This window comes from Narcine bancroftii, chromosome 1 (assembly GCF_036971445.1).
Source record: "Narcine bancroftii isolate sNarBan1 chromosome 1, sNarBan1.hap1, whole genome shotgun sequence".
Classification (NCBI taxonomy): Eukaryota; Metazoa; Chordata; class Chondrichthyes; order Torpediniformes; family Narcinidae; genus Narcine; species Narcine bancroftii.
This window is the reverse complement of record NC_091469.1, coordinates 232,114,860-232,140,420: the sequence shown is the minus strand read 5'-3', so window position 1 is coordinate 232,140,420 and position 25,561 is coordinate 232,114,860. Positions and strand designations below refer to the sequence as shown.

General features: G+C 39.9%; 1 protein-coding gene across 5 annotated transcripts in view; it reads right to left on the bottom strand.

The window, feature by feature from the left end:
* Positions 1-25,561, bottom strand: part of fer (fer (fps/fes related) tyrosine kinase) — a 226,584-nt gene that overhangs the window by 68,052 nt on the left and 132,971 nt on the right. For all 5 annotated transcript variants that reach the window (XR_011342757.1, XR_011342758.1, XM_069892572.1 and 2 more), the window contains one exon: positions 7,884-8,073. Coding sequence is in view for 3 of the 5 variants with exons in the window: in XM_069892572.1 (XP_069748673.1) it covers positions 7,884-8,073 (190 nt within the window). In the remaining 2 variants the exon portion in view is untranslated. The remainder of the gene's footprint in view (positions 1-7,883; positions 8,074-25,561) is intronic.

Below are 25,561 nucleotides of genomic sequence, written 5' to 3'. Positions count from 1 at the left end.
AACTAAATGAGATACGAAGATTAGTAGGAAATAGGTGATCACTTCTGATTTCACAGAAGATAAATTAAAAACTACAGAACATGAAAATCAAAAAAAAAGGCAAAAATTAATGGAAATATTAAGCATCTGCACTTTTTTCCAGTCCAGTGCACATAACATTGACATTGGAGAAACCTTGCAGATTGACTGATCACTTGAGAGAAAACCACAGGTTGCTACTTCAATTCCCTATCCCATATCCACTCTGAGGCATTATTACAATGAATTATTGTCAGAGTGCAGACATGATATCACATACAAATCTGAGATACTTTTCTCTGTAGCAAGGGAGAATTACCACTAATTGGTAGTGCAAAATATACACTGTACACATTGTAAACATGTAAACAAGTAAAAGATCTGTAAACAGATACTGAATGTAAACAAACTGACTGTGCAATACAGAGAAAAATCAATAAAGTGTACAAGTAAGAGTCTTTAAATGAGTCTGTGATTGAGTTTGTCATTGAGGAGTCTGATGGTGGAGCGGTAGCAGCTGTTCCTGAACCTTGTGGGTCTTGTAGCACAGATACCTCTTTCCTGACGGCAGCAGTGAGAACAGAGAATGTGCTATGTGGTGAGGGTCTTTGATGATTTCTGCTGCTCTTTGACAGCAGCGTTCCTTGTAGATTGGCTCAACAGTGGGGAGGGTTTTGCCTGTGATGCCCTGGGCTCTGTCCACTCCCTTTTGGAGGGTTCTATGCTCAGGGGTATTGGTGTTTCCGTTATAGTGTGATGCAGCTAGTCAACACACTTTCACCCACACATCTGTATAAATTTGCCAGGGTTTCTGGTGTCATACCACGCCTCCGCAAACTCCTGAGGAAGTCGAGGTGCTCATGTGCTTTCTTCATGATCCCATTGGTATGTTGGGTCCAGGAAAGATCCTCCAAGAGAGAGACTCCCAAAAATCTAAATTTGTTCACCCTCTCCACCTCTGATCCTCCATTGATCATTGGATTATATACCTCTGGCTTTCCTTTCCTGAAGTCAACAATCAGCTCCTTAGTTTTGGTGACATTGAGTGAAAGATTGTTGGTGCAGAATTCAGCCAAATTTTCAATCTCCATCCTGTATGTTGACATCCCCTTCCTTTATACAACCCACTACTGCGATATTGACAGCAAATTTGTAGTTGGTGTTATTGTTGTACCGAGCTACACAGTCTGAGGTGTAAAGTGAGTAGAACAGGGGGCTAAGAACACAGCCTGGTGGTGCTCAGTAACTGATGGAGATTGTGGAGGAGAATTTTTTTACTAATCTTCATTGATTGTGGTTTGGAGGTGAGGAAATCCATGAGCCAATTGCATGATGACAAAGAGGCCCAACACATGCATTTCCTTCTTTGTAGCCATCTTCAAATTCTTCTTATACTTTTTATCTTGTGACTTTTTTTAATGTTTTTCTTCTCTGCCTTGTTTTTCTACCTTTTTTTCCAACTTTCTCTGTGGAGGACTGGTTTTCCTTAACCATCACATAACACCTCCAGATTTAGAACCTTGAATTAGAAGTCAGCTACCTGTCATTTTACTGCTAGCTCAGAGCAGTCATCCCCCCTCAAACCTCAACTATTTAAAAATAGGCTTGTATTTCTGATGGCGAGGGAATCTGGAGCCAGGAGTAACAACATAAGAATGCAGGGTAAGTCATTTAAGGCGGCAGGCATGGCAGATAAAATTCAACTGATAGCAATTAATTTTTATAAATTGCACAATTAATCACAAACTATTTTTAAAACTACTCAATAATCCTAAGGAAAAATATTTCTTTTCAGCTATTTTGCAGGGGAAGTCAGAAAGGCACAGCCTTCGTAAACAAGAAAATTTGCTGGTGCACAAGGCAAGCTCGTTGAAAGGAAGGTGGGTATTCTGTGCAAACATGCAAAATAAAAGCTGAAACCAGAGCAAATTGTTTTGTTGCCATCTGCTAGTACAATCTTAGCAATGCAACGTGAAAATTGTTAGCAACAACACAGAACAGAAAGGAACTGCCCATCACCCTGTCATTCCTGCACCAAACACAATGACAAATTAAAACATCTGCCTGCACATGATCCATGTCTCTCAGTTTCCAGTACATATTCATGTGTCTATCTAAAAGCCCCAAACACCATTATCAAATTTGCTTCCATGTGACAACCCATTTTGGGCACCTACCACTGTGTGTGAGGGGGGAGAAAAGGTGAGTTCCACACACCTTCAAACATACCCCACTTCAAATGCACTTTCTCTCATACTTGATTTTTAAACTGGGAAAAAGATTCAGATATCCACCCTATCCAGGTTGCTCACTATTTTAGAAACTTCCATCAGTTCTCCCCTCAGCTTCCAATGTGCCAGAGAAAACAACACAAGTCCAACTGCTTCTTTACAGCTCATGCTCTCCAATCCAGTTATCTGTTAAATGTTGTAATTATTGGGAACCAAGGGGAAATGACATAAAATGTTATTAATCATCAGTGTTTAAAAATATAAAGAGATATCCACATGAAAAGCCCTCAATAGTTAGACAAAAAACAGAGTATTTCGATGTGTTTCCATTGATCACACTTGCAGAATAGGGCAGCGCCGCTGGTCCTGTGGTTAGCGCAATGCCTTTATAGTGCTGTCTGCAAGGAGCTTGTACGTTCTTCCCATGTCTGTGTGACTTTTCCCCGGGGGCTCCGGTTTCCTCCCACTGTTCGAAATGGGGGCTGGAGGTTAATGGTGTGTGAATTGGACAGAATAGACTTATGGGCCGAAATGGTCTGTAACCATGGTATATGTCTAAAAATTAAATAAACACAGAACATGCCCTTCAAGCCACGATGTCCCTGCCGACCATGATGCAAATTTAAACTGCACATGGTCTATATTTCCCAATTTCCTGCCTGTTCATGCATCAATCTTAAAGCCACTTTAATGTTGCCGTCATATCTGCTTTCACCTCTTCTTCTAGCAGCGCATTCCGAGATCTACCATTCTTCTTGAAGAAAAATTTTCCTCCCTCTTACTACAAACCTCTGCCCTTTGGTATTTGACATTTCCACCCTGTGGAAAAAGGGTTTATCAACCCTCTCTGTACCTCTCATAATTGTATACACTTCTATCAAGTTGCCCCTCAGCCTCCGATGCTCCAGAGAAAACAATCTGTTTGTCCAATCAGTCTTCATTTATAATACACTAATCCAGGTGGCATCCTGGTGAATCTCTTTGCCTCCGCATCCTTCCTGTAATGCAGCAACTCGTATTACATACAATAAGCCAAATGCAGCTGAAGTTTTATAGAGCTGCAACGTGACTTCCTGACTTGTGTGCTCACCACCCATACACCTTCTTACCACTCTATCTACTTGTGTTGCCATTTTCAAGGAATTATGGACTTGCACCATATGATCCAATGCTCCAGAGGATTCTGCCATGTACGGGTACACAATCCTTTATCCGGACATCTAAAATCCGGAAAGCTCCAAATACCAGCATTTTTTTTCCTGGTGCTGGTATAGCGGAGGGAGGGGGAGAGACTGCACCGCGACTTGGGTGGGTGAGGGGGAGAGACGGCAACGCGACTCAGGCGGGCAGGGGGAGAGAGACGGCAGCGCGACTCGGGCAGGGGGGGGGAGAGAGACGACAGCGTGACTCGGGTGGGGGGGAGAGAGACGGCAGCACAACTCGGGCGGGGGGGAGAGAGATGGCAGCGCAATTCGGGTGGTGGGGAGAGAGACGGCAGCGTGACTCGGGCAGAGGGGAGAGAGATGGCAGCGCGACTCGGGCGGGGGGGGAGAGAGATGACAGTGTGACTCAGGTTGGCGGGGAGAGATGGCAGCACAACTCGGGTGGGCTTAAATCTGGGGCAGCTGGCTTTTGTTCTAAATTCCAGAAAAATCCAAAATTCGGAACACACTGTCCCCCAAGGGTTCTGGATAAAGGATTGTGTACCTGTATTATATTCTTTCCTCTTACATTTAACCTCCAAAGGTTGCATCACCTTTCACTTGCTTGGATTAAATTTCATCTACAATTATTCTGCTCATATTTCCAACTGGTCCATATTCTCCTCAATATCCTTTGACAATATTCCTCACAATCCACATCTCCATCAATGTGTCTAAAATCGCTAATCAACCCACCTGCATTTTTATCTGTTATTTCTTTCTACAGAAGGAAAGATTATTGCTTGTTATTTGTAGGATAACTTCCCAATTTAGACACAAGACTCAGATGTTTGTGAAGATGATTTTGCAAGTTTGAATGGGCGAGGGATGACTGCCTTATTTAAAATTGGTGTCAAGGCCAGTGCAAGTGATTTGGATTGTTTTTTTTTCTTCATATGAATATTTGGAGCAGTAATAATCTGAATTTAAATTCCACAGCTGTTCATTGTGGGAATTGTATTCAGATCTCTGGATTGTTAGTCTTTGGATTATAGGACAACCACCACATCTCCTTTACCATTCCCTTATACACCAGGTTTATTCTTGTCCGAAGAACCATAGCTATTATTTTGACCAAGTTAATTCAGCAATTTATTTTCAGAGTTGTGAATATGAAATTACTTCGCTCGTTTTTCCATGCTTACCTTCTAACCTGAGCCTCCTCTTATTACCCTGACACTCCAACACCACAAAAGATCTGTCTGCACTACTGAAAAGTCACTTTATTTCTTTGTTAACCTCACTGTAACTGTGAATATTTATTATCTCTTTCCACACAGCGGTGATTTAATACTGTAAATAAGGTGTTTTTTGAATAAATACTTTGTTGGCTGCAGCAAGAAAGAAGTTTGGTGAATATGTACATTGTACTCTTGTGTATGACAATAAACTCAATCATTTTTTAGTCAGATGAAAAATACTAATCTGACAATATGATGTGATAGATTTGTTCGATATATACTGTGTGACAAGTTTCAATGTTTTTAACAATTTTTGTTCTGTTATTTTTATTCTTGATTTTAATTTCATTTTGGAGCAGGACTAATTTCTAAACAATATTTCAATGTGATTTTGAAAAAGATTGATAGTTAACAGTTTAATTTATGAAAAGGTTGGCTATGTCTAAGTTGATGCTCAAATTCAGAGTGATGGAATATTACAAATTATTACCTCCTTCATAATTTATGGCAAACTGTTGTTAAACAGAAAAAGGATATTGCTACAGTAAGAGGGAGAAGGATTTGATACACAATGCAAGCAAAGTCACGTGGTTAGGAAAATAAGAAAAGCAGACAGACTGATCTCACAACTTTTCTACTGACAGTTCATCAACAGCTTGGAAGTGGTTTGATGCTCTTCTGCATATTCCTTATCAATATTAATACACAATTTAAATAAAGTTGAAGGGAATTAAAAAGGAAATATCCAATTGAAATCATAAAAGTTGAAATTTGACTGATAAATTACAGGGTTCATGGAGCTGTGTGGAAATCAAAAGTGCTTTGAAGAATTAAATTTAATAAATACATTTTAAAATTACAATTTCTTTATAAATTTAGACATAAAGCACAGGAACAGGTCCTTCTGGCCCATGAGCCCATGCGGTTCGCTGCTGCTGTGATAGCATTGCACTAAAATGCCATTCTGCTCTTGCTAATATGTCTCATGATTTTTGCTATTACAGAGAGGACTATCACTCCACCAGTAAATCACATGCCACCTGGCAAGCACTGACAAATGAAAACACGCACATGTGCACAGGAATCAAGATGGCCACACCCAGCTTATTGACCCTGGGACGCTGACGAACAAGGTAAGTGCACACATTTTGGCTCTTATATGCTCTGTATCTCTGTTATAGTTCATCACATTCAACATAAACCATGTAAATTTTATATTTTTTCCTTTTTAAAGAAGAATTTTGGTCTTGTGTGTGGATGGATGTAAGTCGCATAGGTTGCAAGTCATGGAATATCTGTATTGCAAGGCAAGACAGCATGGACATGGAAAGGATATTTGGGACTGAGATGAGGAGGAATTTCTTTCGCAGAAGGTGGAGAATTTGAGGAAAACATTGCACACGTCATTTGGTTTATTTAAAGTTGAGGCAGATAGGTTTTTGATTAGTAGGGGTGCCAAGTGTTGCAGGGAGAAAGCAGAATGGGGTTGAGATGGAAAATAAGTCAGCCATGATTGGCCAAATGCCTAATTCTGCCCTGATGTCTTCTGGTCTTATGGCAAGTTCAAGTGAATAGCATTGCATCTCTGAAAAAGCATGCTACAGCCCTTTGGACTTACCCTGAATGCAATAAGAATTGTGCTGTAATGTTCTGTGGTTCTAACAGAAAATCAAAATACTGCATGTGCTTGAAATGTTAAATGAAAACAGAAAAAATGTTCAGCAAATCAGGCAGCATCTGGGGAAAAATAAACAGTGCACTTGACAGGTTAAAGGCTCTTCAAAACTGAAGGGAGAACAAAAGTTAGTTTTAAGTTGCAAGGAGGACAGTGAAACAAGTTTATTTGTGTTCTCTCTCTCATGACCCTATTATCTAATAAACAGATGGTGGATTCATCAGCATTCTATGACCAAGATAACACAACCAACACTTTCCCTCTCTTGCTGCATCTTGAAACTTGATTTCTCTCTTTCCCAGTTCTGTCAAAACATTTTCAACCTTCAACTTTAACTCTGTTTCTCTCTTTCCACAGATGCAACCTGACCTGGGCATTTCCAATATTTATTCATTTTATTTATGAATTCAGCTGGGGTATCCCTCCACCTCCCTCAATGTGATCTACCCAGATTGTTGTCTGAACAGGGCAGACAAAATCATTGAGGACCCCAATCACACCTCACACTGCATCTTTCAGCTACTCATGTCAGGAAAGAAAAACAGGAGTATCAAAGCCAGACCACCAGGTCAAATAACAGCTTCCTCCCATAGGTAGTGAGACTGATGAACCTTCTACGACTCTGGTAATTATTTAGCAATATTTATTTGTTTTAGAAATGTATAAATGTACTGAAAATGCATCATTTGACTGCGTTATGTCTGTATATATGTTTTCATGGTTTTGCACTGAGGAACGGAGGACACCGTTTCCTTAGGTTGTACTTAAATAATTTCAGAAACTAGTCTTTACCCTAAATGTTAGACTGACCAGTTCTGAAGACAGGTTATGAAACATATTTATTAACAGTTCTCTCTGTCCACAATACTGCCTGATACACTGGACACTTATGACATTCTCCTTTTCTTTCATATTGAGGGCTAATTGCAATGTTTTGTTTCACAATTTTTCCTTCTCTCCTCATTCAATTTGTTTACTTAGATCACATCCATACAGATCAGCCTTCACCATCCTCTCAGGTGGCATCACATTTCTTTGTGCCACTGTGTCTCTTTATCTTCACCTTAGTACTCACCTATCCCCATTCCCTGCCATCTAAAATGTTCCCAACCTGCCATGTTAACTCAACCTGACCTTTCAGTGTACAGAATTCTCTGATTTTATTTCAGATTTCCAGCATTCATAATTTGCTTTTTGATTGAAACAAAATATGCAAATATTTCAATAGGTGATCATTTATATGTTACTTTATTACAGTTAAAATGGAATAATATTTTAATCTGCTGCATAAAATCTTCAAAATGAGCGCCATGGTTCAATTTACATTTGGAGTTACAGATCTTTGAATGATGACTCAATTAAAATGGCTTTTTCCTTCTCCCCAAATTTATTTTGCAAAATAACAGTCTGTAACATTCTAACTTATGGGAATCTGGTTTCGTACCTAATAAAAATACATTAATAGAAACCAGCCACAAATATGTTTGAAATAACAGACATGTTATTATTTTTAGGTTATTTTTTAAAAAAAGTCATAAAATATACACCTCGCACTGTAATATATATTTATTCCTACCATTGAAGAAATAGATCTTGCATCATCTTCATAGGCCAGCACAGGAGGTGGTTCCTTCCCATCATTCTCTTTGACCTTTTGATCCAATAAATCTTTCTGTGCAAAGAGTTTAGCCTCAGTACACTTCATCTGCTGAACATTTTGCCTCAGCTCCTCCAATGCTTGCTTCTGGCCCAGCAACAGTACAACGCTGGTAGGAAGAAATTTAAAATTAAGTAAATGCTCACCATCTCTATTACATAAGAAGGTCTACCAGTGGGCAAAGAAGATAACCTTTTCTTTTAAAACAACTCATGCAGAATTAACACTATTCAAAAGATCAACAAAAGCCAATGTCATGTTCTATTATATTGTTTGTGTTAAAGCCAAAACCAGGACACTCAGGAAAACAATGAGGGCATTTCAATTAGATGAAGAGGCAAGAGAAGCTGCTGCTATTAGTCAGAGCAGAAAGAGGTAGAAGTAGCTTGAGTAGAACTTTTCTAAATTATGAAATATTTGCTGCAAGAGAGTAAAGAACAACTGTGGAATTTTCAGGAGTAAATGGTTTCATAGTTAAAATTTGCAGATACAAGGTCATTGGCCCAGAAATAAGGTTTCATTTTTAAACACAATAAATTATGATTTGGGATTCACTTCCAGAAAAGGTAATGAAAGCAGATTTAGCGGTAACTTTCAGAAAAAAAAATTGAAGAGGAATACTTTGCAACACCCTGGAAGATGTTTGGCAATGGTAATAATTGGATGGGCAATATACAATTGGATGGATTTACTTCTCCTTGTAATTTAATTCTATGGTGATAAGTGTGATTCCATGAACCTACACTAGTGCACTGTGGAGATTTCACAGAACATCAGGTGTACAGTCATAGGGTGAAACACTGTGGAAATATGCCATTTGATCCAACCTGCCCACACTTACCAAAATGTCCACCCACAATTGTCCCACCTACTTGCGTTTGGCCCACCTACTTGTGTTTGGCCCATATGCCTCTAAACCCTGATCAGATGAGAGACCATTCAGTAGGGGAGCACTTCAGTGAAAGTGACCACAACTCCCTGACTTTTAGCATAGCTATGAACAAGTATCGGTCCCCACAAATTGGGGACCAATGTTCACAGGAAAAAAGCTCAAAAGTAATGTGGAGGATATTTTGGGAATATTTGCATGGCTTCTGCATAAATTTGTTCCACTGAGACAGTGGAAAGATGGTAGGATAATGGAACAGGTTGACAAAACACATAAGGCAGCTAGTTAAGAGGAAGATGGAAGCATACAAAGTTCAGATTTATTTTAAATTATCTGAGATTCTATTTCCCACGGGCCGGGCAGAATTTCTACATATTGATAGTGCAAAAAACTGCACTCATGAAAAGATATGCTGGAAGGAGTCATGTGATGGAATAGTGGCCGGTAGGAGAATACCAGCCCTCTCCAGAAACGAAGAAATAAAGTGAAGAAAACACAAAGTTCAAGAAACACAAAACACAACAAATAAAAGATAAAGTTGTGGAGAAAAGAAAGAAAATGGCACGCAAGAAGGAAAAAGTAAAAACGGGAAAAAAAGAAGAAAAGACGCCAGAGAGAAAGGAGAAGGACTTACCTGCATGAAGAAACAGGAAGCCATCATGGAGAAAAGAGCCCACTCCCCAAGGTTGGTGACGACCCTGCAGAGTCGCGACCTCCCGACCGCTGGACTACAAAAATGGCTCTCTGAGCCAAACAGAAGAGCACAATGCGCACACTAAGGAAAAAGAAAGCACCGACAGGAGGGGGACCCAGCTGGGGAGCGAACTAACACAGCACGACCAGCTGAGAGATGCCCGACATCAGGGCTCTCAGCAGGAAGAAGACAAAAGCGACAGGAAAGAGAGAGATAGGAAAGAAGAACAGCAACAGGAGGCCCAACAGATAACTAGCCTAGAAGAAGAGGACCAACAGCAAGAAGCCATGCAAAAAAAATGCCCAGCAAAGCGAGGCAAGCAGCTCAACAAGAAAGTCAGAAGAGACACAGATACAAGGAAGAGAAGTAGAAGACACAAACACAGGTCCAGACACAGAAGAAGAGGAAGAAGAAGACCAAGCTCTGCACAGAGGAATAGAAGGTAAAATAGATGGACAGTATATAGATTTTTTTAAAATGTCAAGAACAAATGAGAGCATTAAAAGAATGGTTAACATTAGAATTTAGTGAAATGAAAAGAAAAATGAAAAGTACAAAAGAAAAAGTGAGTAGAATAGAGCTGATCATGACAGAAATAGGGAAAAGATTAGAAAATGTGGAAGAACGAGAAACGGTTGTAGAGATGGAAGTGAATGACTTAAGAAGAAAATTGGAAGAAAGTGACCAAAAAGTTAAAGAGTCACAAGAGTTGTTAGCTCAGAAAATGGATATAATGGAAAACTATAGTAGGCGAAACAACATAAAGATAAGGCAAAAATATGAAATAATTTATAAAAGAATGGATCCCAAAGGTCCTGGGAATGCCAGAAATACAGGAAGGAATGGAAATAGAAAGGGCACACAGAACACTAGCTCCAAAACCACAGACACATCAAAAACCAAGATCCATTTTAGTAAAATTTCTGAGATACATGACAAGAGAAAATATACTGGAGCGGGCAAGGAATAAAATTAGAGAAGACAAAAAACCATTGAAATACAAGGGTCAAAAAATATTTTTTTTTTTACCCAGACATAAGTTTTGAACAAAAGAAGAGGAAGGAGTTTAACACAGCAAAATCCATCCTATGGAAAAAAGGCTATAAATTTATGTTAAGATATTTAGCTGTGCTTAAAATATTTATCCCTGGGAAGCAAAACAGACTGTTCTCGGATCCGGAGAAAGCACGAGAATTTGCAGAACGCCTGCAAGACAGAAGGAGAGATGAAGAGATGTAACAAGAACGAAGAACGACAACAAACTACATATAAAGATGTAAAAATAATGTATAAGTAAGAACTAAAGAAAGGAAAGAAAAGGGAAGAAAGGAAGTAAGGAGGAACAAAAGAGGGTGAGCTTTGTTATATGTGAAGATAAAAGTCTTTTCTGGAGGGGGTTGGATGGGAGAGAATAACAGTCACTGGGAAATCAGTTGACGCTTGCGAGTGGGTTCGCAGTCCAAATGGAGAGGAGAGTTGTGATTGCCCAGCAAGGGACAAGGAGCAACTCAGAGAGGGGGGAGGGCACTTGGGGTTAAGTGAATTTTAAATGTGGGAATTGCTGAATTATTTTATGTTTTAGAAGTGTTGTCATACATTGAGTTCAAAAAGGGAAAACTGAGAGATGAAAATGGGGAAAAGGGGAAGATGGTGGTGAGGAAGCAGAACGTAGGTGTAAACAGAATATGAGATGGCCATGCTGAACTATATGACTATGAATATTAATGGAATACATAAGAAAATTAAACAAAAAAGGCTATTAAATTTCCTGAAAAAAGAAAAAATAGACATAGCATTTGTGCAGGAAACACATCTAACTGAAGTGGAACATAATAAATTAAGGAGAGACTGGGTAGGGCATGTAACGGCAGCATCATATAATTCAAAAGCCAGAGGTGTAGCTATATTAATCAATAAAAATGTACCAATCAAAATAGAGGAGGAAATAATAGATCCAGCAGGGAGGTATGTAATGATAAAGTGTCAGATATATTCAGAATTCTGGAATTTGCTCAATATATATGCACCTAATGATGAGGATCAAAAGTTTATGCAAGATTTTTTTTTGAAGATTGTAGATACTCAGGGGAATATATTGATAGGAGGGGATTTTAACCTTAATTTGGACCCAAAGTTGGATAAAACTGGACAAAAGACTAGCAAAAAGAATAAAGTGGCCAAATTTATGGTTATATCAATGCAGGAAATGAAACTTATGGATTCATGGGGGAGGCAGCACCCAAGGGAGAAGGAATACTCATATTATCTGAGTAGACATAAAACATACTCAAGGATTGATTTGCTTTTGTTGTCAGCCCATATTCAAGGGAGAGTTAGAAAAACTGAATATAAAGCTAGATTGCTATCTGATCACTCACCCCTGTTATTAGTAATAGAACTGGAGGACATCCCACCAAGAAGATATAGATCGAGATTAAACTCCATGCTACTTAAAAGACAGGAATTTAGAGAATTTATTGAACGCCAAATTAAAATGTACTTTGAAATAAATACGGAATCAGTGAAAGACAAATTTATATTATGGGATGCAATGAAAGCCTTCATTAGAGGGCAGATAACAAGTTATGTAACTAAGATGAAAAAGGACTACAATCAGGAAATAGAACAGTTGGAAAGGAAGATAGTAAGTACAGAACAAGAACTAGCAACAAGGGAATATAAAACTAAAAGAAGAGAATTGACGGACAAAAAAATAAAATACAAAACATTACAAACATAAGGTGGAGAAGAACATAATGAAAATAAAGCAAAAGTATTATGAGCTAGGAGAAAAAACACACAAAATGGCAACTTAAAACAGAACAAGCTAAAATAACTGTATTGGCATCAAGGAAAAAGGACAAACAAACTACATATAATCCAATGAAGATTAATGAGAACTTTAAGGAATTTTATGAACAATTATACCAAACTGAGAACGAGGAGAAAGAAGACAAATAGAAGAGTTTTTAGCTAAAATTGAACTCCGAAATTGCAAGAAGAGGAGCAAAACAAGCTGATAAAACAATTTGAAATGGAGGAAATACAAGATATATTAAAAAAGCTGCCGAACAATAAAACACCTGAAGAGGATGGATTCCCAATAGAATTCTTTAAAACATTTAAAGAGTTATTAATTCCTCCTCTCCTGGAAGTAATGAACCAGATAGAAGAAACACAAAACTTGGCAGATTCATGTAAAACAGCAATAATTACAGTAATACCAAAGATGGGGAAGGATCCACTAACACCAGCATCATATAGACCAATATCTCTACTTAATTCAGATTATAAGACAATAGCAAAATTATTAGCAAACAGATTGGCCGATTGTGTACCAAAAATAGTAAAATAAGATCAAACTGGATTTATTAAGAAAAGACGAACAACGGATAATGTCTGATAAGTTCATTGATTTAATTCATGCAGTTCAAGGAAATAAGACACCAACAATGGCTGTTGCTTTAGACGCAGAAAAAGCCTGTAATAGGGGAGAATGGAATTATTATTCAAAGTATTACAGGGGTTAAATTTACCAGAAAAATATATTAATTGGATTAATTGGACCATTGGTGAAGGTGACAGTAAATGGATATGTATCGAACCAATTTAAATTAAGTAGGTCAACTTGGCAGGGATGTCCACTATCTCCCTCACTGATCACTTGAGCAATAGAGCCATTGGCAGAACTGATAAGAACAGAAAATAAAAGGGATAAAAATAAAGGAGAAGGAGTATAAAATCAGTTTATTTGCAGATGACATCATAGTATACTTAACAGAACCAGAAATATCAATAAAAGAACTACATAAGAAATTGAAGGAATATGGAGAAATATTGGGGTACAAGATCAACGCAAATAAAAGTGAAGTGATGCCAATGAGTAATGCGGATTATACAGAATTTAAAAATGAATCACCATTTAAATGACAAACACAAGCTACAAATTAAATTGTCAGCCACTAATAAAGAAATTGCAGGAAGACTTAGAACATTGGAAAGAACTGCCACTAACATTGATAGGGAGGGTAAATTGCATTAAAATGAATGTCTTCCCAAGGATACAATACCTATTTCAAACATTACCAATTCCCTTAACAAATAAATTCTTCAATGAACTAAAGAGAATAATAAGGAAATTCTTATGGAAAGGGGGGAAACCGAGGATAGCTTTAGATAAATTAACAGAGTGGTACAAACAAGGTGGTTTGCAGTTACCAAACTTTAAAAATTATTATAGAGCAGCACAATTAAGGTATTTATCTGATTTTTATCAGACAAGGAAAAAACCAGATTGGACTAAGACAGAGCTAGATAAAATAGGGGAGAAGGTATACTTTATAAGTGGGATGAAAAGTTGGTGCAATATAAAAGCTCACCAGTACTGCATCATTTACTCAATATATGGAAGAAGATTCACTTAGAAAAGAAAAAACAAATTACAAACTACCAAAATTATTATTGACTCAAAATCAACTAATCCCTTTCACAATCGATAACCTTTCCTTTAGAGAATGGGTGAGAAAAGGAATTAAAAGAATAGAAAATTGTTTTTGGGAAATAATTTATTAACATTTGAACAAATGAAGTACAAATTTGGAATAACTCATGGTACAATGTTTGCATGCTATTAATTGAAAGCTTACTTAAAAGGACAAATTGGGAAGCAGACTGAGGTTACCAGAAGGAAGCAGCTTTGAATATATGACTATAGAAACAACGATAACAAAAAGATTTATAACGAACATGTACATCAAGCTGCAAGAGAAGAAAAATGATGAAATAAGGTATAAACCCAAACAAAAGTGAGAAAAATGTTTAAACATAAAGATAAAAAATGAAATATGGGAAAAGTTATGCTCTGGAACTATGAAGAATAAACACGAGGTTACACATGATACAATATAATTGGTTACACAGGCTATACACCATGCCCCAAAAGTTAAATAAATGGGACCCAACAGTATCAGATAGATGTTTTTGCTTTAAGAAGGAAACGGGAACAACAGTACATGCAATTTGGTCATGTGAGAAAGTGGAAAAGTTTTGGGAAGATCTAAATCAGGTATTAAATAAAATCACAAAAAGCAACATACCAAAAAATCCAGAGATCTTTCTTCTAAGTAATATAAGAAGAATTAGGGGTCAAACTGGATGAAGCGCAAAAAAGATTTATTATAATAGCCTTAGCTGTAGCAAAAAAATGTATAATGTCAACTTTGAAATCAGAAGAGAGCCTGAGAGTACAGCAATGGTACATGGAAATGAATAAATGTATTCCATTGGAAAAAATAACATATAATAAAAAAAATTAAGTCACATTATTTGAATAAATTTGGGAACCATACATGGAACACAACAGAGAGGGCCTACCGCAGACCTCCACCCCCTAAAATGATAAAATGATAAGAAGACAAAATGACTTGATCCAGTCTGCAAAAGTAGATGACACAATTTTCTTCTTTATTTTCAATGTGTGATGACATTGTTTAATGGTTTTATTTTATTGCATATGTTGAACGTTAAATAGGTTTGGAGGGGGGTGGGAAGGGGGGAGGGAAGGGAGGGGGGAAAAAGGGGAGAAAATGCCACTGTGTATATTTAAGAGGGAAATGTTTGTATGTATTTTGATTGATATGGTTGACAGTGTGAAAAATTTAAAAAATTTAAAAAAAAGATATGCTGAAAAATGAGAGAAATGGAAATTAACACCCCTGTGGAGCTCTGGTGTTGATGGATATTGTGGAGGAGATGTTCTTCCCAATCCTCACTGATTGGGATCTGGAGGTGAGGAAATCCAGGATCCACTTAAACAGTGGGGTATTGAGGCCCAGGTCTTGGAGTTTGCCAATCAGTTTTGAGGGGATGATGGTGCTGAATGCCAAAGAGCATGCTAAAGAGCATGCTGATACATGCGTCTTTGCTGTCCAGGTGTTCCTGGGCTTTGTGCAGAGTCACTGAGATGACATCTGCTGTAGACCTGTTGCTGTGGCAAATTGGAATGAATCCAGACAGGAGATAATATGCTTCAACATCAACCTCTCCAAACACTTCATCACTTTGGATACAAGTGTCACTGGTCAGTAGTCACTGAGGCAAGTTACCACATTCTTCTTGGGCACTGGTATGTCTGAGGCCTATTTGGAACAGGTGGGCACCTGTTGAAGATATCCGTCAATACACTGTTAAGTCTGATATCACAAGTTTTTAGAACTTGACAGGGTACTCCATCCAGACTGGATGTTTTCCTTGAATTCATTTTCCTGAAGGCAGCCTGCATATCATTCTCAGATATTAACAGTAGAGGATCATCGGGGGACATAGTTTTTTCTTGTTCTGTTGGTCAAATCAGGCATAGAAGGCACTGGGAGTGAAGCTTTGCACTGGATATGGTTTTGTAGAAGCTTATGTCATTTAAGCTCTGCCACACCTGTCAGGTATCCTTCACTGTTTCCATTCTCATTTGGGAGTTACACTTCATCTAGGAGATGTCTTTTCGTATGTTGTACCTGCTCTTTGTTAGGATTTCTGGATCTCCAGACTAAAATACCTGTGATCTGGTTCTCAAGGGGTTCTTGAATTAATTGTTCATCCAGAACTTCTGGTTGGGGACACCCTGAACAATTTGGTGGGGGCAAACTCATTCACAGCTATACTGATAAAGTCTGTAACAGCCCTGGTACAATTATTCAGATCCTCATCTGAGTTCTTGAACGCCGGCCAACCCACTGATTCAAGGAAGCCCTGCAACTTGTTCTTCAGCCTCTTGCGATTGCGTTCTGGCTGTCCTGATGTCTGGAGTCTGTTCTTAGAAGGAGCACATCCAGGTGATCCGACTAGCCAAAATGCAGTTTTGCAAAGAACATTTAGGCCTTCTTTATCTTGGTGTCGCAGTGATCAAGTGTCCTGGGACCTCTGGTACAGCAGATTATGTATTGGTGGTAATTGGGAAGTGTTCTCTTGAGACAGACATGATTAGTCACTGACTATGATTTGCAGTGTTTCAGTTTATTGCGTACATAAGGTTTAGGAAGCTAAAGGTAGGAAGAGCTCATAAGAATTATATGGTAGCCTGGAAGGAACTGAAGAAAGAACTTAGGAGAGATAGAAGGGGGCAGAAGAACGCCTTGGCAAGTAGAATTAATCAAACCCCTAAGGTGTTCTATGCATAAGTGAAGAACAGAAGGATGACAAGAGAGAAGATAGGGAAGCTTAAGGAAAAAGGAAGCAACATGTACCTGGAGGCGGAGGAGGTTGGAGTGGTCCAAAATGAATACTTTCCTTCAGTGTTCTCCAGAGAGAGGGAACTTGGTCAATGTGAGGTCAGTATAGATCAAGCTCATGTGCTGGAGAATGTTGGTGTTAAGAAAAAGGAAGTGCTAATCTTTTTAAAAACATTAGGATTGAGAAGTCCCTGGAACACGATGAAATATTCCCTAGGTTGTTGTGGGAAGGGAAGGAAGAGATTGCTGGGAGTCTGGCAATGATCTTTATGTCGGCCACATGGGATGAGCTGGAGGAGGGGAGAATGGCAAATATGGTCCCCTTGTTTTAAAAAGGTAATAGGAAGAATCCTGGGAATTATAGGTCAGTGAGTCTTACATCAGTAGTAGACAAACTATTGGAGAGGAATCTTAAGGACAGGTTTTACAAACATTTAAAGAAGTACAGTCTTCTCAGTGATAGTCAGCATGGCTTTTAAGGGGAAGGTCATGCCTCACGATCCTAAATGAGTTTTTTTTTGAGAAGGTACACAAACAAATTGATGAAGATAGGGCAATAGATGTGGTGTATATGGATTTTAGTAAGGCCTTTAACAAGGTCCCCCATGGGAGACTCATTCAGAAAGCTATGGGATCCATGAAACCTTGGCTGTGTGGATTCAGAATTGGCTTGCCTGCAGAAAGCAGAGAGTAGTAGTGGACAGAAAGCATTTGCTTGGAGGTCAATGAGTAGTGGAGATCCTCAGGGATCTGTTCTGGGACCCCAGCTCTTTGTTGTTATTACAACAGACATGGACGAAGAAGTAGTGGGATAGGTCAGTCAGTTTACAGAAGGTTTGAGGTTTACAGAAGATATGAAGGTTTAAGGTGTTGTGGATAGTACAGAAGGTTGTCATATGATACAAGATATAGACAGGATGCAGAATTGGGTGGAAAAGTGGCAGATGGAGTTGAATCTGGACAAATGTGAATTGATGCATTTTGGAAGGTCAAACTTGATGGCAGAATACATGCTTAATGGCAAGATTCTTAACAGTGTGGCAGAACAAAGAGACCTTGAGATCCAAACCAATAGATCTCTCAAGGTTGTCATAGAGGTTGATAGGATAGTTGAGGAGGCTAACCTTCATTAGTTTTGGAATGAGTTCAAAAGTCAAGAGGTAATTTTCAGCTCAATAAGGCCTACAAGATTATGAGAGGCATAGATAGGGTGGACTGCCAACACCTTTATCCCCAGGGCAAGAGTAGCAAACGTGAGAGAACATTTGTACAAGGTGAGGGGAGGAAGGTTTAGGGGAGGTGTTGGGGATAAGTTTTTTTAAAATAACACAGAGAGTAGTGGATACCTGGAATGCATTGACAGGGGTGGTGGGTGGTACAAAATTGACCAGAAAATGGAGGGTTATGGGTGTGAGATAAGGAGGTAAAAACACACATAAATGCTGGAGGAGCTCAACCAGTCTCACAGAGTCCATTGGAGGTCAAGATATATTACCGATGCTTTGGGCCTGAGCCCTTCTTCAAAAAATAAACAAAAATCAGGCAGCCATCAGAATTAAAGATTGGGGAGGAGTCCAGACCAACATCCAAAAGGCATTCATTGGATTTGGGAAGAGAGAATTGACTTTGTCTCTGTGAAAGGAGACAGAACTAGAGGAAAAGAGACAGGGGGAAGAAGATAGGAAGGGGGGTTGGGTTTAAATGGAAATGGGAGAAGTCGATGTTAATGCCATCTGGTTGGAGAGTGCCCTGATAGAAGATTAGATGTTCTTCCTCCAATTTGCAGGTGGTCTCAGTCTGGCAGTGCATGAGACCATGGGCAGATACGTCAACAAGGGAATGGGATGGGGAATTGAAATGGGTGGTAATTGGGAGATCCATGTATTGCAGCGGACACAGCCAAGGAGCTCAATCTCCTAGTCTTCACCCTGTCTCTCCGATGTAGAGGAGACCACAACGGGAGCACCAGATGCTGCAGCAGATGACCCCTGCAGATTCACAAGTGAAGTATTTGATTTGGGACTTGAATGGAGGTGAGGGAGGATGTGTGGGCAAAAGTGAAGCATCTCAGCATCTCCTGCGGTCACAGGATGGGTGCTGAGGGGACGAGTGGTGGGGAAGGAGGCGTGGACAAAGGGATCATGGAGGGAATGGTCCCTATGGAAGCTGGAGAAGGGAGGAGAGGGGAATACACGTCTGGTGGTAGGATCACGTAGTAGGTTGTGGAAATAGCGGAGCAGGATATATTGGATATGGGGGCTGGTGGGTGAGGACAAGGGAAATCCCGTGCTTGTTGCATGTGAGTGTAGAAGGGGCCAGGGCAGATGTGTGGATAAGGGCTGCGGTGATGGTGGTAGAGGGAAAGCCACTTTGCTTGAAGAAGGATAATGCCAATGATCTGGCATGAAAGACCTCGTCCTGGGAGCAGATGCAATGAAGTTGAGAGAAATGAATAGAACCCTTATAGGATGCAGGGTGTGAAGAGGTGTAGTCGAGGTAGCTGTGAGAGTTGGTTGGTCTGTAGAAGAGATCAAGAAAAGCTAGAGATGAACCAAGTGAATATGAGGTCAGAGTAGAAGTTGACAGCAAAGTGGATAAAGTCGACAAGCTCATCATGGGTGTATGAAGCAGCATGCAAGTAGTTGTCAATGTAGCATAGGAAGAATTTCCCTTTGTAGGCTTGTAACATGGATTGCTCCATGTAGTCACCAAAAAGGCAGACATAGCTGGGGCCCATACAGATATTCATAGCTACCTCTTTGTCTTGGAGAAAGTGGGATGAGTCAAAGGAGAAGTTAGTGAGGAGAAGATAAATTCTGCCAGCTGTGGTGGAGGGAGACTGGTGGGGTCTATTGTTGAGAACTAAATGAAGGTCTTTGAGGCCATGATATGGTGATGGAGATTTATAGTGATTGGATGTCCATGGTAAAGGTGAGATGGTTGAGTTCAGAAAACTGGAAGTTGTTGAAGTAATGGAGGGTGATATGAAGAATCCTGGATATAGGTGGGGAGAGGATGGACCAGGGGGGGAAACAACAGAGTTGAGGTAAACAGATACCAGTTAGGTGGGGCAGGAGCACACAGAAAAAATTGGTCAGCTGGGACAATTGGATTTGTGGATCTTGGGTAAGTGGTAGAAATGGGCAATGTTGGATTGGGAAACAATGAGGTTGGAGGCCATTCTAGGGTGATGACCAGAAGTGATGAGTTCAGCGATGGTGTATGATACAGTAGTTTGATGAGTTTTGGTGCGATCCTGTTGATGGGGTAAGTCAAAGGAGATGTCTGAGAGTTGTTCAGCCAGAAAGAGGTCAGGGCACGGCCCTTTGCAGGTTTGATGGTGAAGTTGGGATCAGTGCTGAGAAAGTGGAGGGCCAGATGTTCTGACAGGGTGAGATTGGAATGAGTGAGAGGAGTGGTGAAGTTGTTACAGGTGATGTCACATTGGCAGTTGAAAATATAGTCTAGAGCAGGCAGAAGACCAGAATGAGGTGTCCAGGAGAAGGAAGAAGGTTTAAAGTGGGAGAGAGGTCTGAAGTGGGGAGAAGTGGAAAATTCTGGTAGTGTAAGTGGGCATGGAGACAGAACTGAAGGAAGAGTTCAGCATCGTGGCATGCTCTGAACTCATTGAGATGTGGGGGAAGGGGGACAAAGGCGAGGCCTCAACAAAGGATAGAGCATTTCATCAAAGAGGGAACAGTTGGAGGGGATAGTGAAGACGAGGCAGGGGTTGGTGAAGACGAGGCAGGGGTTGGGGAGAGGATCAATAGGGTGGAGGGAGTCGGTAAGGGGAGGAGTAGGGCGTGGATCAGTGGAGGATAAAAAGAATCCAAGGGAGGAAGGGGAGGGTTGAGAAAGTCAAAGGATACAGGGGGAGAGCAAGAGGGGCCAGAGAGAGAGGAGGCAATGAAGGTTCGGTGATGTGGGCCATTGGAACCAGAGCGACAGTTTGCATGTACTGGGATTAGGGTGAGAATTCACGTCAGAGGTTTGGCCTGTCGGCCACCAGGGCCAGGGTGTGTGAGAGTACAACAGAGCTCAGTCCAAGATGTAGATCTGAATCAGAGACTCGGACCTGTAAGCCACTAAGGTGAGGTGGGAAATGTTCAGTTTGTTGAGTAGATTTATATCATTTCGCACAACATTGTTGGCCGAAGGGTCTGTATGGTGCTGTAATGTTCTATGCTCGATGATCTAAACCAATCCTATCATTGTATCTTTCTAAATTGTCTCTTAAATGTTGCAATGGTATTTCCTTCAACTACCTCCTCCAGAAACTTGTTTCACACACATACCACCTTTGTGTAAAACTTACCACTTAGGTCCCCATTAAATCTCTCTACTTTCACCTTAAACCTATATCCTCTAGTTACTAATTTCCCTACTCTGGACAAAAGATTGTTCATTCACCTGATCTATTCCATTCATGATTTTGTTCACCTTTATGAGATCACGCCTCATCATCCTGAACTCCTTGGTCTGCTCAACCTCTCCTCATAGCTCAAGCTCCCGAGTTTTGGCAATATCCTTGTAAATTTCTTTTGCACCTTCTCCAGCTTGACAACATTTTTCCAAACATTTGACCAAAACTGAACACAATACTCCAAATGTGGCCTCAACATGACCTCCAAACTTCTATCTTCAATCTTTTCTTTGGCTTGGCTTCGCGGACGAAGATTTATGGAGGGGGTAAAAAAGTCCACGTCAGCTGCAGGCTCGTTTGTGGCTGACCAGTCCGATGCGGGACAGGCAGACACGATTGCAGCGGTTGCAAGGGAAAATTGGTTGGTTGGGGTTGGGTGTTGGGTTTTTCCTTCTTTGCCTTTTGTCAGTGAGGTGGGCTCTGCGGTCTTCTTCAAAGGAGGCTGCTGCCCGCCAAACTGTGAGGCGCCAAGATGCACGGTTTGAGGCGTTATCAGCCCACTGGCGGTGGTCAATGTGGCAGGCACCAAGAGATTTCTTTAGGCAGTCCTTGTACCTTTTCTTTGGTGCACCTCTGTCACGGTGGCCAGTGGAGAGCTCGCCATATAATACGATCTTGGGAAGGCGATGGTCCTCCATTCTGGAGACGTGACCCATCCAGCGCAGCTGGATCTTCAGCAGCGTGGACTCGATGCTGTCGACCTCTGCCATCTCGAGTACCTCGACGTTAGGGGTGTGAGCGCTCCAATGGATGTTGAGGATGGAGCGGAGACAACGCTGGTGGAAGCGTTCTAGGAGCCGTAGGTGGTGCCGGTAGAGGACCCATGATTCGGAGCCGAACAGGAGTGTGGGTATGACAACTGCTCTGTATACGCTTATCTTTGTGAGGTTTTTCAGTTGGTTGTTTTTCCAGACTCTATTGTGTAGTCTTCCAAAGGCGCTATTTGCCTTGGCGAGTCTGTTGTCTATCTCATTGTCTCACAATGAGACAATGAGATCTTCAATACTGACTACTCTATCTACCTCTGATGGGCCACGTACTTGTACTCCTGAATGCCATTGCTCGACAACATCCCTACTATTCACCGTGTAGGTCCTATCCTATTCCAGGCCCAAGGGCCTAAAAGCAGTTTCAGTGGTGTTTGATTCATCATCAATTCATAATGGTGCGCAAAAGCGACAGCTATGCCCCAGTTGTGCCCTCCCAATCTCGAACATCTGGCAATCGGGTGTCGACCATTCCATTTGCCAAGGGAGTTCTGTGTCCTCATCCTGGTCACTGTACACATTCCACCCTAGGCTAACATCAGACTGGCACTGAAGCGGCTGAGTACTGTGATCAGCAGGCATGAGAAAGGACACCCTGATGCCTTCCCAATCACTGCAGGCAACTTCAACTAGACCAACCTGAAAAAGACTCTATCACCAAAATATAACCTGGGCAACCAGAGGAGCCAACATACTGGACCACCATCAAAATGCCCACACTGCCACTCCTGGAGTTAAAGGACCACAGTACCAGGGGTGAAGATGTTCAAAGTATGGACAAAGCAGGCAGAGGAGCACCTGCAGGACTCATCTTCAATCCTGAATGAAAATATCACGCTGTCACCAACTTCAAATTCCTGGGTGCCAACATCTCTGAAGATCTATCCTGGGGCCTTCATGCCAATGCAATCGAGAATGCTTGCCAGAGGGGGCATGGCCATGTGAAGGACTTAGTCAGACAGGTTTTGGTTGAGCTCTTCGTGAAGAGTATTAAATAGATGGGTAAAATTTGAAAATCAAATTTATTTCACCAAAAATGGATAAAACTAGAACAAAGAAGGCAAGGCAGCCGAGAACAAAGACTGAAGAAGCTCCTATTCAACTGTGATATCGGGTGAAAGTGGGAAAGGGAGTGGTACAGAAGTGGCGATGGGACCTACAGAACCAGGTAAAACTGGGGAGTCAGGTCAAGAATTGAGCATCATCATGGAAAAAATGGAGAACTTGAGTAGCCGATTCAAGAACCGATTGTGTTGAGAGATATGACAGAGAAAATGACCATATAAAAGAGATCATTGAAGATCTGATGGAGAGGATGCACCGAGCAGAGACTGAATTGATGAAAACACATGAAGAACTCGAGGCTTGGGGAAAAAAAGCCAAAAATTGAGAGTCAGGTAAACAGGGACTGTTTGATAAAATTGACCATATGGAGAACTTTAGTTGACAAAATAATGTCCGAATTATTGGACTAAAGGAAAGAATCGAGGGAAGTAACCCAGTGAACCTTTTTCAAAAATGAATCCCACAATTGTTGGGAGAAGACAAATTTGGAGAAAAATTACATATCGAGAGAGCTCACCGAATAGACAGACCTATAAGAGCTGGCGACCAGAGACCAAGACCAGTTCTGGTGAAGATTTTAAGTTACTGAGAATGGGAGATAATTCTGAGAACAGCATATGATTACTCTAAGCAGAATAATGGCCCGCCTGAAGTTGATCATGAAAAGGTACTATTTTTTTCAAGACCATAGCCCGACCTTGATTAAACAAAGAAAAGAATTTGAAGATGTGAAAAGACAACATGTTAAAAACTTGAAATACTCAATGATATATCCTGCAACTTTGAGGGTCAAAGTAGCGGAAGGGAACTGGCGATTTTTCAAGAACAAGATGGAAACCTTTCTGTGAATTTTATAAAGAAAAAAGGATCAAGGTTGCCAAGGGAGAAGATTGTGAAAATATATATAATGATACTAAGTAGTATAAGTTGTATTTATTTTTGTTTTTTACAAAATCATCTTGTATTTATTGTTTAAAAATAAAGTGTATAGAAATGATCATGGAGAGCTCAGAAAAAGGGGGGAAAACTAGTAAAAGTGGTAGAAAGGTGGAAACTCCAGTCTAAGGGGGAAAATAGTGCCTGGAAAGGAGTAGCAAAAAAAAAAGATGGCACCAAAGAGAGGGGATCTTCTTCCTGCAGAGATTCTGTGGGCTTTATTCACGGGCTTTCGAGGATCTACTAATACATCACCATCGGGGTGGGAACATTGTCTATTTTTCTTAAAGGGTAAGGATCACTTCATTATTCAAAGAGATTTTATTGTTAAAAAAATATTGTTTTAAAGAAGAATATGGATAGAACATTAAAATTTTTTAGTCTGAATGTTAATGGAATTAACGGGTGGATGAAGAGAAAATGGGTCTTGGCATACCGAAACAAATTAAAGACAGATGGAGTCTTTTTACAAGAAACACATCTTACCAAATTGGAATATGCAAAATTAAAAAAAGGATGGGTGGGGAAAGATATGTAGCTATTTTAGTTAATAAAAATATACCAATAATAACAGAAGCGATCAAGCGGTAAGATTTGTAATGGCACACTGTAAATTTTATGCAGAATCATGGATGTTTATGAACATTTATGCCCCAAATTATGATGAAGTCTTTATGAAAGTTATCTTTTTGAAAACTGCATAGGAAAGACAAAATATATTGATTAGAGGAGATTTCAATTTTTGTTTAGATCCAATTTCGAACAAATCAGCGAGAACAATAACAAGGATGAAGGCTGAAAGAATGATATTATCATTTATGAAGGATTTCAATTTAATTGATACATGGAGGTGGCTCAAGCCATTAGGAGGAGACTACTCGTTCTATTCCAAGGTACATAATTCATGTACAAGGGTGACTGATTTATAAAGTCTGACCAGCTACAAAGTAGAGTACTTGGCAAGATTTTTAATCAAACCACTCGCTTTTAACATTAACTATTACAATTGTTAAAATGTGGAGTTTAAATTTGAAACGTTAGGGTTTAGATGTAAGATAAATGTTTTTTTATGGTAAAGGGTTGGCACACTACACAGCAACCGATAATTACTCGAAATATGTCTTTTGCTCCGACTGGGGGGGAAGGATGTAGAGGCTGGCGTGGGAGGTAGTAGGGGTATAGTTTGTGTTTTTTTAAATGTAATTTGTTTTGTATATATTTCATAAAATCTATAAATAATTTTTTTTTTAATTAACTATTACAATGATGGAAAAGCAAGAAAATGTGTATAGATCGTGCCTTAATGCTATATTATTAAAGAGGAATGAATTTTGTGAATATATTAAGAGACAGATAGAAATATTTTGTGAAAACAATCTTCCTTCCACTGACAACAGTTTTCTAATATGGCAAACGTTTAAAGCTTATCTGATGGGGCAAATGATATACTAAAAATCTTGAGAGAATATGAAAAATGTCCAGAAAAGGATATAAAATTGGAAAAAAGAATATCAGATATCATGAACTCAAGAAAAATTCAGAATATTAGAGATCAAAAAGTTACAATATAACACACTACAAACATATTGAACGAAAAAAA